This window comes from Fistularia commersonii, chromosome 16 (genome assembly GCF_037954325.1).
Source record: "Fistularia commersonii isolate RoL2024-O1a breed Wild chromosome 16, RoL_Fcom_v1.0, whole genome shotgun sequence".
Classification (NCBI taxonomy): Eukaryota; Metazoa; Chordata; class Actinopteri; order Syngnathiformes; family Fistulariidae; genus Fistularia; species Fistularia commersonii.
Window position 1 is genome coordinate 6,158,484 of NC_141299.1, and position 11,228 is coordinate 6,169,711.

The 11,228-nt window shown below is 43.4% G+C and overlaps 1 protein-coding gene across 1 annotated transcript; it reads left to right on the forward strand.

Moving 5' to 3' along the window:
- Nucleotides 1-1,110: 1,110 nt before the first annotated feature.
- myoc (myocilin) lies at nt 1,111-8,881 on the forward strand. The gene is made up of 5 exons (XM_086162416.1): nt 1,111-1,837; nt 4,427-4,492; nt 4,576-4,668; nt 7,181-7,392; nt 7,465-8,881. The coding sequence occupies exons 1-5, from the start codon at nt 1,351-1,353 to the stop codon at nt 8,059-8,061; spliced, it is 1,455 nt and encodes a 484-aa protein (XP_086018542.1). The 5' UTR covers nt 1,111-1,350; the 3' UTR covers nt 8,062-8,881.
- Nucleotides 8,882-11,228: the final 2,347 nt, after the last annotated feature.

Below are 11,228 nucleotides of genomic sequence, written 5' to 3' on the forward strand. Positions count from 1 at the left end.
ATAAAACATATCCACATTTAATAGTATCATGTCACCAGAACCATGTAACTGTCAGCGCTGCTGTTATTATTAGGATGAAATCATTTCTGCCTGTGTGTTCCAGTCCTAGATCCCCCACCCACACACCCCGATCACACTCTTGCAGTCTATCTCTGTCCTTCTCTCTCGCTCTCCCTTTTTCCAACCCCAGCAGGTTGAGACAGAAGGCCGCCCGCATTGAACTTGAATCTGTCTTGAGGGTTTCTGCCTGGTAAAAGCGTTTTTTTTTCCTCGTCGCTGACACCCAGTGCTTGCTCAAAGGCCAATACTGGATTTTTGTAAATCATTTTAAAGAGTGCGGTCTCGACCTGCTCTACATGGAAAGTGTCCTGTGATTTGGCAATAAAATCTGACTTGGCTTGACATCTGAAAGAGTGTGACGCTGGACATGAATTGGTCACATTCTGATCAAGTTTGGGTTAGAAAACCGTGGACTCTTCAAGCTCCTTGCCGTGCAACTCCAACTCTATTTCCCTGGCTGCCATCTGGCAAAATACCCTTAAACACCATGGGCTTGTACTGCATGTATCACTTAATTTTCAATGCATTTACACTGGACATCCATGACTTCTAACCTCAGCCCTTTATGATGATGGCACTTATCAGCTGCTTTCGTCATGCTCTGGCCCCCCCACTTATACGAAAGGGGACACCGGTTCCTCGGAAGGTAATTGTATCCAATGAGGCCCAGCTTTCTCTGCTGGTTTTGGGCCAAAGTTTGTCTGCAACCCCTCGAACACATGTGGTTGTGGGGCGACTATCCGGATGCTTTTTTCACAGATAAAACTTTAATGAAGATAAAATAAAGCTTGCAGATGAAGTGGAGAAAAAGCTCTATTGACGGCTCCCCGCATTTGAGAAATGGCATTTGCAATAAGACTAACACTGACCTGTCGAAAAAGGGGGAATATTGTCCATCAAAACAAACTCAGTATCCCCTCCCCATTTACTCTCTGTCTCACGCCCTCAAGTTTCCCCCTTTCTCCCCTCCTTGTTTACCTCTGTTCAGTTTCCCTCCTTCCTACCCTTCCAGATAGTATAAATATCCGTGAGCTGCCGGGGAGAGCTCAGTGCAACAGACCTGTCCAATAAGGAGAAACACAGGAGGGAGGGATCTCACTGATTCTGCTGGGAGAAGAAGAGATACCTGAAAAGAGCCATCACCAGTAAATTGGAATTTTTCAAAAAGGAGAATTGCAATTAAAAGTGTAGGAAGATTTAACAGGAGAGAAAAAAAGTAGTGCAGCAGTTAGTCTGAGTTTCTGAGGTGTGTGTGTGTGCGTGTGTGTGTGTGAAAGCACTATCCGCAGTATGTTTGTCCTCCTCTTCTTGAGTGGGTGTGGGCTCGTGCTGCAATCAGATGCTCAGAATCGTGCAGCTTTCTGGAGGGGAAATGATCCAAGTGGCCGATGCCACTACTCCTTCTCAGTGCCCAGCCCAACCGAGGCCAGCTGCCCGCAGACCGAAGCCCCAGAGGTAGAGGGCCTTAAGACCAGACTCAACTTGCTGGAGGTCCTTGTGTCCCGGCTCACCATGGGGGGCACCGGGAGTCCACTGGCCACTGACACCAGAGCTCCGACGGGACTGCATGAAGCATTGAACCAGGTGGTGGGGGAGAGGAATCTGCTGCAAAGTGAGAAACAACGTCTACAGAGGGAGTTGATGGAGCTTCAGCAGAGAATGGAGGAGATGCGGAAGGAGACAGAGAAGCTGAGAAACAGACCCTGTCCTCCACAGACCCCCATGGTGCCCTCAAATCCGGCTCTGCATGACAGCAGCCCGAAGAAACCTGTTGGAGGTATGACAAACTCCCCGCTCAAAGCAACACACATTTACTCAAGATACCTTAGAGACATGATTTTATTATAAAACCTCTCTTCATCCTAAGGGACCAGCAGCCACATTTAGCAGACAGGTTGTCTCTTTGTTGAAATGTAAATTTGGTTTCCCAACGTGACAGATAATGATTTAATTGGGAGTTTGGAGAGAAGTGTTGACACATAAGTGTCATCTATGTACGTAAAAATTCCAATGCAATACCTCAGCTTGGTGATCTTGCTGCCTGTGTGTGTGTGTGTGTGCGTCTGTGTCTGTGTGTGTGTGTGTTTGTGTGTGTGTGTGTGTGTGTGTGTGTGTGTGCGCGCGCTCGCGTGCGTGTTTTGGTTGCCAACAGTGCAAACAGAAGCAAAGCTCAGGTTTCTGCCAGAAGCTTCCTGTCTGCATTTAGATGCTGATGGAGGGCCAGAGGAGGTTAGCTCAGTATTTATGTGTGGACCTCGCTCTCTTTATGACTGGTGTTTCCCTCTGCGTGTCAAGTGGGGTGGGATAGCACAGTTGGTGGGGGGAGGAGGGCTGAAATGTGAGGTGCACTCTGGAAGTGGAGGTTACATGCCTTACAAGTCTTATCCAAGGGCTTTTGATGACGCCTGACACAGAGACCTGGTAAAGTGGCTGTCTGGCAGGGCAACAAGGTTAAGCCAGATAGCCGTCCAATTAGCCTCCATGATTGTCTATTCTCCCCAAATCTGCTCTTGTGCACCATCCCCTTTTCTCTTTTTCAGTCAAGTCATCTGTTTACCCTTTTGGCTCTCAAAGTCTATTGCTCGTGAAGCCGCAATTGCCAGCAGCAGTAAATCCTTCCCTACCAACTCCCCATTGGCTTGACATCCCCACTCCCTCTGCATCAGGAGAGCTTATATAGTCTCACTCATGAATACTCCAGGTTATCTGTTTAGCTCCTCATGTTCCAACCTGCAGAGAGAAACACATAGTCATGACCTCACCGGGTCAAGGCAGATGTAAAAGACATCGTGTTGGAACAAAGTTTGTTTCAAAAAACCCCAAGTGATACTTCTGACCTTTAGGAACTGGACTCTCAACACGGAGAGTCTGAGTTTGAACTGACATTCCTCAAGATCCTAATGGCTTAAAAAATACACTCGCTCAGGATTACCACCAGCAGTGAAGACAAAAACCGGCAAAGTTTCATGCTGGAAATGTCATTGTTCCTGTTATAGGGCCAGCGCTAAAAGAAGTAAATGTGAAAACAGATTCGATTCAAATTGGCAGGTAGAAAAGCACGAGTGTTCCCTGTCAGTGATGCATCAGATACACTTAGAAGAAATGTACCTGCAATTTTCATTTATGTATTAATCTGTATTCATTTGTCAAATCCTATAATAGCAGATCAGGAATAAAATCATCACTTGTTTGCAATTTGCCCTTGAATTTTGTGAATATGCAGCAAACAGAAATTATATATGTGATGCCAAATGAGCTCCACAGATGTCAAGAAAGACCGAGTGCTCAGACGGGTGTTGAAAAACAACATCTTGAAATAGTTGTTGCATTTCCTTATGTTTTATCACATAGTAGATACTGAGGTCTGAATTATGACGAATGAAAAGTGAATCCCTCCTGCAAAATGTTTCATGACAACAGTGTTGCAGCTGTACTGTTGGACTCTGTGCAGAAATGGACCCAAATAAGCTCCTCTGAACTTTGTCAGCTGGAGTCAGATCTCAGATAGAGCCTCTTCTGGGAAAGAAGGATGCCAAGGCCCATGATGTTCTGCCCAAATACATCCCAAATAAATACAGAACAGGATATGAGGGCACACACGTGTGCGCACACACACAGGCAAATGCATGTGTGCAGACACATACACAAAAAGATAAAAAGACAATACACCAGCAGTGGCAATGATGATGATGATGATGATGATGAATTGCTGTTTCCTGAGGATAGCGTGCCCTCCCCAACTCCCAGTCCTACCGTTAAGTTTTAGAAACTTTTAGATGAACACAAATCTCACCTTTGACTTTTCGTCCATAATGATTTTCCCATGTCAGTGTTATCCTTCATCTGCCCCATGACCAAACTCTTGAAAAAAATAACATTTGCACCCAGATGCTAACGTTTAATTCTGTCCGCGCCATTACGGCTTGTTACGCGCCTGTAGTCATCGGATGGCGGATGGCGCACGTGCACAGCAGCCGGCATGTGCTTCTGGAAAAGTAGATGCTGATGGATATGCAGATGGTTTATTTAGAGATATTAATGGAATAATTAATGACAGAGCTAAAAGAGGAAATGCAGCTAAGGGCATTGCGGGAATCAAAGTCAGAATCAAAATGGGGGAAACAAGCTGAGGATTGATATCTGACGGTGATCTGGGGGGAGCACGGCAAAATGGCTGGTTTGAAGTTTTAAAGACGTCAAGTTGACCGCAACACCGCGGGATGTCATCTGTGTCATGAGAGTGTCTGACTCCAGAGCAGCTGAGAATCCACTCTGAGGTGTCCGTTTCCTGCTGTCACATTCTCTGCTGTCAACAGTGCCATAGCCACCATGGGACAAACTATTGTGTGTTTATCTATGTGTTTAGGTTCCAGTCCAATGTCTCATCTTATGACCAGGCCCAACAGGCAGGGGGACAGCAGCAGTTTGAGAGGTGAGGGGTTTCCTGCAGACACCTGGAGGTTATCTGATTGGGGCAAATCCATGTTTACGTCTCTTTCTGAATCTTTCCGGCAGACCCGTCATGGCAGTTTGGATCTCCGGGCTTTCAGGAGCTCAAGGCTGAAGTGACACAGGTTCCTGCTCCTGACAACTCGAAGTCTACCACAGGTGTCCTTCTCTTAAAAAAGAATAGTTGAAACTAAAGTTAAAATCGTTAAACTCTCTTTTTTTCTTATTCTAAGGTGTTTTGCAAGGCTGTGCAGTACTGACTTTGACCACTGAGGGTTCAGTGATCTCAATGAGATGTTACACACAGTGCCTGTCACTGTAAACTTTACCGTTCTCTCACGCAAATTAAAACAACACTTACTCAGAGATTAAGTGCTTTTTCTATAAATCAGTTCTGATAACATATAACATTCTCCTCTTTTTTAAAGTAAACAAATAATTTTTCAGCTTTCAGTGTTTGGCAGTCACCACTTAAATTCATACACAGGACTGTCTCTGAAAATTAGAATATTGCGATAATGTTCTTTATCTTCCGTAATGCAATTACAAAAACAAAAATGTCATACATTCCGGATTCATTACAAATCAAATGAAATATTGCAAGCCTTTTATTATTTCAATATTGATGATTATGGCTTACATCTTAAGAAAACTCAAAAAATCCTATCTCAAAATATTAGAATATCATGAAAAAATAATTTTTGTTTTTTTAATTGAATTACAGAAGATAAAGAACTTCATCACAATATTCTAATTTTCTGAGACAAATCCTGTAGACCCGACAAGACCTGAGCCGTTGTTAGATTCTAAGTTAGTTTTAGGAAGACTGTTTGATAAAGAGTGGTGTAATCTAATATTAGAAAACCACCGGTTTTTAAATAAAATTTATACAGGATTTGGGAATAGTGAAGTGCAGCTGGTTTGATGGACTCTCAGTTTGAGGCCTTTGGATATGACCCCACTGATAGATGACTGGAGGAGGAGCCTGTCAATCAAAATGAAGTCCCGCCCTGAGGCATGTCCTGATGTGACCTGCTTGACTTTAAGCCGAGGATTGACAAGACCCCAATCTTGCCAGGAAAATGAGACAATAAATTACCTGAGTCATCATGGGGTTTTTCAGAACTGTCTGTCCCTTTTTTTAACAGTACAGTTGCCGCATGTAGGACATTTAAAATGACAAAGGATTATGGGACATCTGCCCTGTCTTCACATCGTAAATTAAAGTTTATTATTCACTTTTTATTCAGTTTATGCCTTTTAATAGAAAGCTCTTTAATAAATTAGATGATAGAAATGACCCAAATATTTTATCGTTTTTCACAAACGTTTCCAGTTCTTCTATTACCTGCAATGAACTATAAATAAAGCGAGAAATCTACTACAAAACGCTCATGAATAGATATTTTGGTAAATTTTTAATCCATATGAGTCAATGTTAAATGGAGGATGAAGGGTTATTAACTGCATTCCAACTAACTGAAAACGGTAATTGAAAGAAATTAGAACGCATGACCTGAAGTGACAGATTTAAAATTCAGTCCCAGACGTTTGACCCGGTCTCATTTACTTCTCCTTCCGTTCCTTCTGCCCACTTGGCACAGCAAACATGAACCCCCGCACCCCCAAACCCCCGCTGATAGCTTCAAAGCAAATACTGCTATTAATACACGTAACATTTGGGATGAGAATACCAGAGTCAAGCCAGTTTGGATGTATGAGTCTGACTGATGTTTGTAGAGCTAAAAGAAACTATATCTGAGTTCAAGCTATTTAATGTTTCTCCAAAGGATCAATTGTTTTGGGATTTCAAAATAATACACGTTCACACAACATGTGAAGTCATTTTTATCACTGTTGCAGCCCAGTCAGGTGTATATTTATAAGTCATATTCCCATCGAACCCTAAACCAAGTGCTACTTCCTGAACCTGAGAGCAAGGGTGTATTTTAGGAAGTGGTCAACATAAAGCCGGCCTTATCCTTTTTCAGCAGCCTGGAGATTCTGCACAGGCGGAGTTGCTATGACCGACATGACTCACACAAAACTGAAAGAAACTTCAAACAGTATCATCTTTCGTGATGACAAATGATGACCTTCCCCCAGGAGCACCTCCCCTTTTCTGTGGCAACAATGTCACCGTGAACAGGAAACATACCATCGAGAACAAGGGAAAATCTGATTTTCCCTCTGAACTATTTTCTTAACCTTTTTAAACAGGTTCAGGTCAATAATCTTGGAACCTTGTTTTAATCTATCAAAGTGGCTCGCATTCAAAACTGTTAGAGGGCAATAAACACACCTGCTGGTGTCGCCCCGGTATTAATTGGGTCCGAATCAAACGTTTGTGATTCCAAAATAATATTCAGTAAATACAAACACTAGAATAAGAGTGAGGTCCCTCTGTTTTTTGTTGTGATAAGAGGGGTATGACTTTTAACTCAACCCAGTCACTAAGACAAACCACTGAAAGCAGCATTACATCTCAATATATTCCAAAAAAAAGATAATCGTCTTTTAACTAAACTCTTTAGGGTAAATGCTTTTGGAAAATACAATTTAAATAGTCGAGAAAAATTCTACAAATCAGTCACTGGAATATAAATCATGTAATAATTTATGTTCCAAAGTGTCTCACCAATCTCTATATGATTCCTGTTCTTCCCCTCAGGTTGTGGAGTGCTGGTGTCAGTGAGCGAGCCAAACACTCACAGAAAGGCGGACAACATAGCGGGTAAATATGGAGTTTGGATGCAGGACCCCGAGGCCGTGTCGCCTTACGGACCCAACATGGTCTGGCGGATTGACACCGTTGGTTCTGATGTCAGGCAGATGTTTGGTTATGAGGACATGGATCAGCTCTCGAAAGGCTTCCCCTCAAAGGTGGGCGCGCCGCGTGATGAGACCACGTGTCTGAATTGTCCCGGGTTACTTTTTTATGTTTTCTCATTGCAGGTGCTGGTCCTACCAGAACCGGTGGAGAGTACCGGTGCTGCTCTGTACCGAGGCTCTGTTTACTACCAGAAACGCCGCAGTCGCACCCTCATCCGCTTTGACCTGGCCTCTGAGAGCGTTGCGGCCCGTCGGGATCTTTTACATGCCGGCTACCAAGGCCAATTTCCCTACTCCTGGGGAGGCTATACTGACATCGACCTGGCCGTGGATGAGCAAGGACTGTGGGCCGTCTACTCCACCACCAAGGCAAAAGGAGCCATCGTGATTTCCAAGCTGGACCCGCACAATCTGGAGGTGAAGAAAAGCTGGGAGACCAACATCAGGAAGAACTCTGTGGCGAACACCTTCATCATCTGTGGCAAATTGTACACCGTGTCTAGTTATACAGCTCCAAACACCACCGTTAACTACATGTATGACACCGAAACCAGCCAGGGGAAGATGTTGGCGATCCCCTTCCAGAACAAATACCGCTACAACAGCATGATTGACTACAACCCTGCCCTGAAGAAGCTGTTCGCTTGGGACAACTTCCACATAGTGTCCTATGACCTGCGGCTTGGTCCCGAGCAGGCCGACCGAAGCCGTCAGGAGTAACTGCCGGAAAGTGACACTCGCTCACCACTACTCGCTTTGGACACTCCGAGCTTGATGCCTTGTTTCCACACAGCTTTGTGCACATGGAAGTCCTTCCATTCAATAATCTGGAAAACTTCTCTCCTTTTGCAACACTTTATCCCGAGTCAGAGAGCCTGCACAGATGTGCTTACAAATTAAGTAGCAATGTTATTTTTACAAATTGATTCATTAGTTTTATCTTTAGTTAGGCCATATGAATGACAAAAATGACATACTTGACATTATGGTGGATTTGGAGCTTTCTGTAAAGAAGATTTTTACTCCTTCAGAATCCTACTGGTTGTAATCCAAGATTAGGGACACCAGGCATAATTGTGGAAATGAGGCATTGGGGCATATTATGTGTGATAAACGATATTACATAACAGTTATTTCCAGTATTCACATGGAAAACTATCAACTACTATTAAGATGATTGTGAGGAGGAGTGGGGAAAGGCTTTGACAGTGGCAAGGTCCACTGAGAAGTTTCAAGAGGAATTATTTTTGTATTGCCTTTGTCAGATGTATGATTTTGTTTCCTTGGTAAGCTATAATGTTTGTACATATATGTAATGTCTGAATTTCAGTTTGCAAAATTCAATTGCTAAGTGGGAAAATTCATTAACAATTTACAACTCAAACCTTTTACAGTGATGATTTCCTCAGTTTTCACCTGTCAATATCCATCAAATGGCCTGCTTTCTCACCCTGCATGTATTGAAGAATTGCATGTACGTGTACATTGTAATCACCTACTGTTGAATTATCAGATTTATCTTTAAATAAACGGGAATGGGAAAAAAAAAAACTCAGATTCTTGTGTTATTGTAAATCAGTATAACAGTCTACTGTAATCACATAATGCAGCCTCGGGGGGGGGGGGCACAAGCCAGGGGCACCTGGTGTAAATCTTGGGCAAAAACCGAATCTGCAAATTGAACCTACGGTTCTTATAGCAGATCGGTCGAAGCCGAGGTTAACAGCAACTGCCACTGATGCCGATACCCGACAGGGTACCAATTGAAAGTGAGCAACTGTGGATCGAAGAAGAACAGGAGGAAGGTATGTTCGGAAGCAGAGAGAGAAGAGGAAAGGCGAAAAAGAGTCTGAGACTGAGTCTAGGGACTTTGAATATTGGGACCATGTCAGGAAAAGGTAGAGTTGGTTTACATGAGTCCCTTTCTGTTTTCCAGTGGTGTTGGACATGTTGACAGATGAGGTTAGATGGGAATCTTCATGAACCATGATGTTTGCAGATGACCTTGTGATCTGTGGTGACAGCAGGGAGCAGGTTGAGTAAATGAGGAATGAAAGTTTATGCAGCAAGATGGTCTGCATGTATGCAAAAGAGAGGGACCTAAGTTGAATGGTGAGACTACGGGGATTGGAAATGAAGAAGGTGGAGGATTTTACGTACTTGGTTGCAACAGTCCAGGGCAAAGGAGGGTGTGGAAAAGAGGTGAAGAAACGGGTTCAAGCAGGTTGGAATGTGTGATAAAAGAATATCAGCCAAAATGAAAGGAAGTGTGTACAAGACAGAGACAGCAACAAAGATGAAGATGTTGAGGTTCTCTTTGGGAGTGACGAGGATGGACGGGATCAGGAAGAAGTCCATCAGAGGGATGACACATGTTAGATGTTTAGGAGGAGGGAGAAGCCAGACTGAGATGGTTTGGTCATATACAGTGGAGGGATTGTGAATACAGGTGGTCCTCACTGAATGACGTATTCGTTTAACGATGACTCGGAGTTAAGATGGGCTTTGCGATAATATTAAAATACGCGCTTATAATTGGCCTAAATACATGCAAATGTAAGTAGTAAAGGGAAAAATAAGGGAAAATAGCACGGTAGAAATGGCCGATATGTTTGCAAATACCCTTGGAAGAACCCTTGGAACGTAACCCTGTTGTTAAGTGAGGCCCACCTGTGTATTGGTTGAAGGATGCTGAGGTTGGAACAGGGCAGAAGGCCTAGAGGGAGACCAAAGGGAAGATGCATGGATGTAGTGAAAGAGGACATGAAGTTGGTTGGTGTGAGATGATAGGCTACAGAGGACAAGATACCAATCACAACCCATGGTTTAGGAGGTGATGATAGTGGACTCTTACAGGAACCTTGGGGTCCACATTAACAGTAAACTGGACTGGTCACAAAAAACAGATGCCGTCTACAGGAAGGGTCAGAGCAGGATGTCCTTTCTTAGGAGACTGAGGTCATTTGGTGCCTATAGCAAGCTCCTCAAGACTTTCTACCAGACTATGGTGCTCTTTTTTTGCAACAGTATGCTGGTGGGGCGGGCAATTGGCTCAACAAGCTGTTGAGGAAAGCCCGCTCGATGGTGGGACTGAACTTGGACAATCTTGAATTGGTGGCAGTGGGGAGGTTGAAGGACAAACTGGGAGCTATTCTTGACAATCCTTCCCACCCCCTGCACAACGAGCTGTGGCTGATGGGCAGCTCATTCAGCCAACGGCTCATTCCACACCAGTGCAGAACTGAATGCTTCAAACTCTCCTCTGTGCCCACGGCCATTAGACTCTTTAACAGCAGTCTGGATGGCACGCAACTCTGACCACCCGGAGGTGCATCTGCGCTACTACAACCTCACTACCTCACTCACTCACATATCATGTTCTTATTCTGTTATCTATTCTTATCCTTGTTGTTGTCACTCCTTTATCATCCTGCTTATCTACTTTTATCCCTTTTGTTGTCATGCTGTTATCTATTTTTATCAATGCTGCTGTTGTCATTCTGTAATCAATTTTTTTACCTTGTTGTCATTTTGGTTACCTATTTTTATCCTATTTTGTTATCTATTCTTATCTTTGTTATTGTAATTATGTTATTTTTTTAACCATTGTTGTCATCTAATTTTCATCCTGCTTATTTTATACTGTCTGTTGACATTCTATTCTCATCCAGTTTATTTTTATCATTGCCCTTATCCTTATGTGCATTTTAATTGATATTGTTATTGTTGCACTCCTGTGATAAAGGAATTTCCCCTATGGCTATCAGCACATATTATCTTATCTTGTAATTCCATTTATAGGGGGCGGCAAAATGGTTAGTGCGACCAGTCCAGGGTGCATCTTGCATAATGACAGCGTTGATGGGGCTGCAGGATAAATAGGGGAT

Excerpts from the sequence above, each read along its gene's own strand:
- myoc (XM_086162416.1), top strand. The coding sequence starts at position 1,351 with ATGTTTGTCCTCCTCTTCTTGAGTGGGTGTGGGCTCGTGCTGCAATCA. Across the intron at positions 1,838-4,426 it reads CCCGAAGAAACCTGTTGGAG|GTTCCAGTCCAATGTCTCAT; the intron begins GTATGACAAACT and ends CTATGTGTTTAG. Across the intron at positions 7,393-7,464 it reads CGAAAGGCTTCCCCTCAAAG|GTGCTGGTCCTACCAGAACC; the intron begins GTGGGCGCGCCG and ends TTCTCATTGCAG.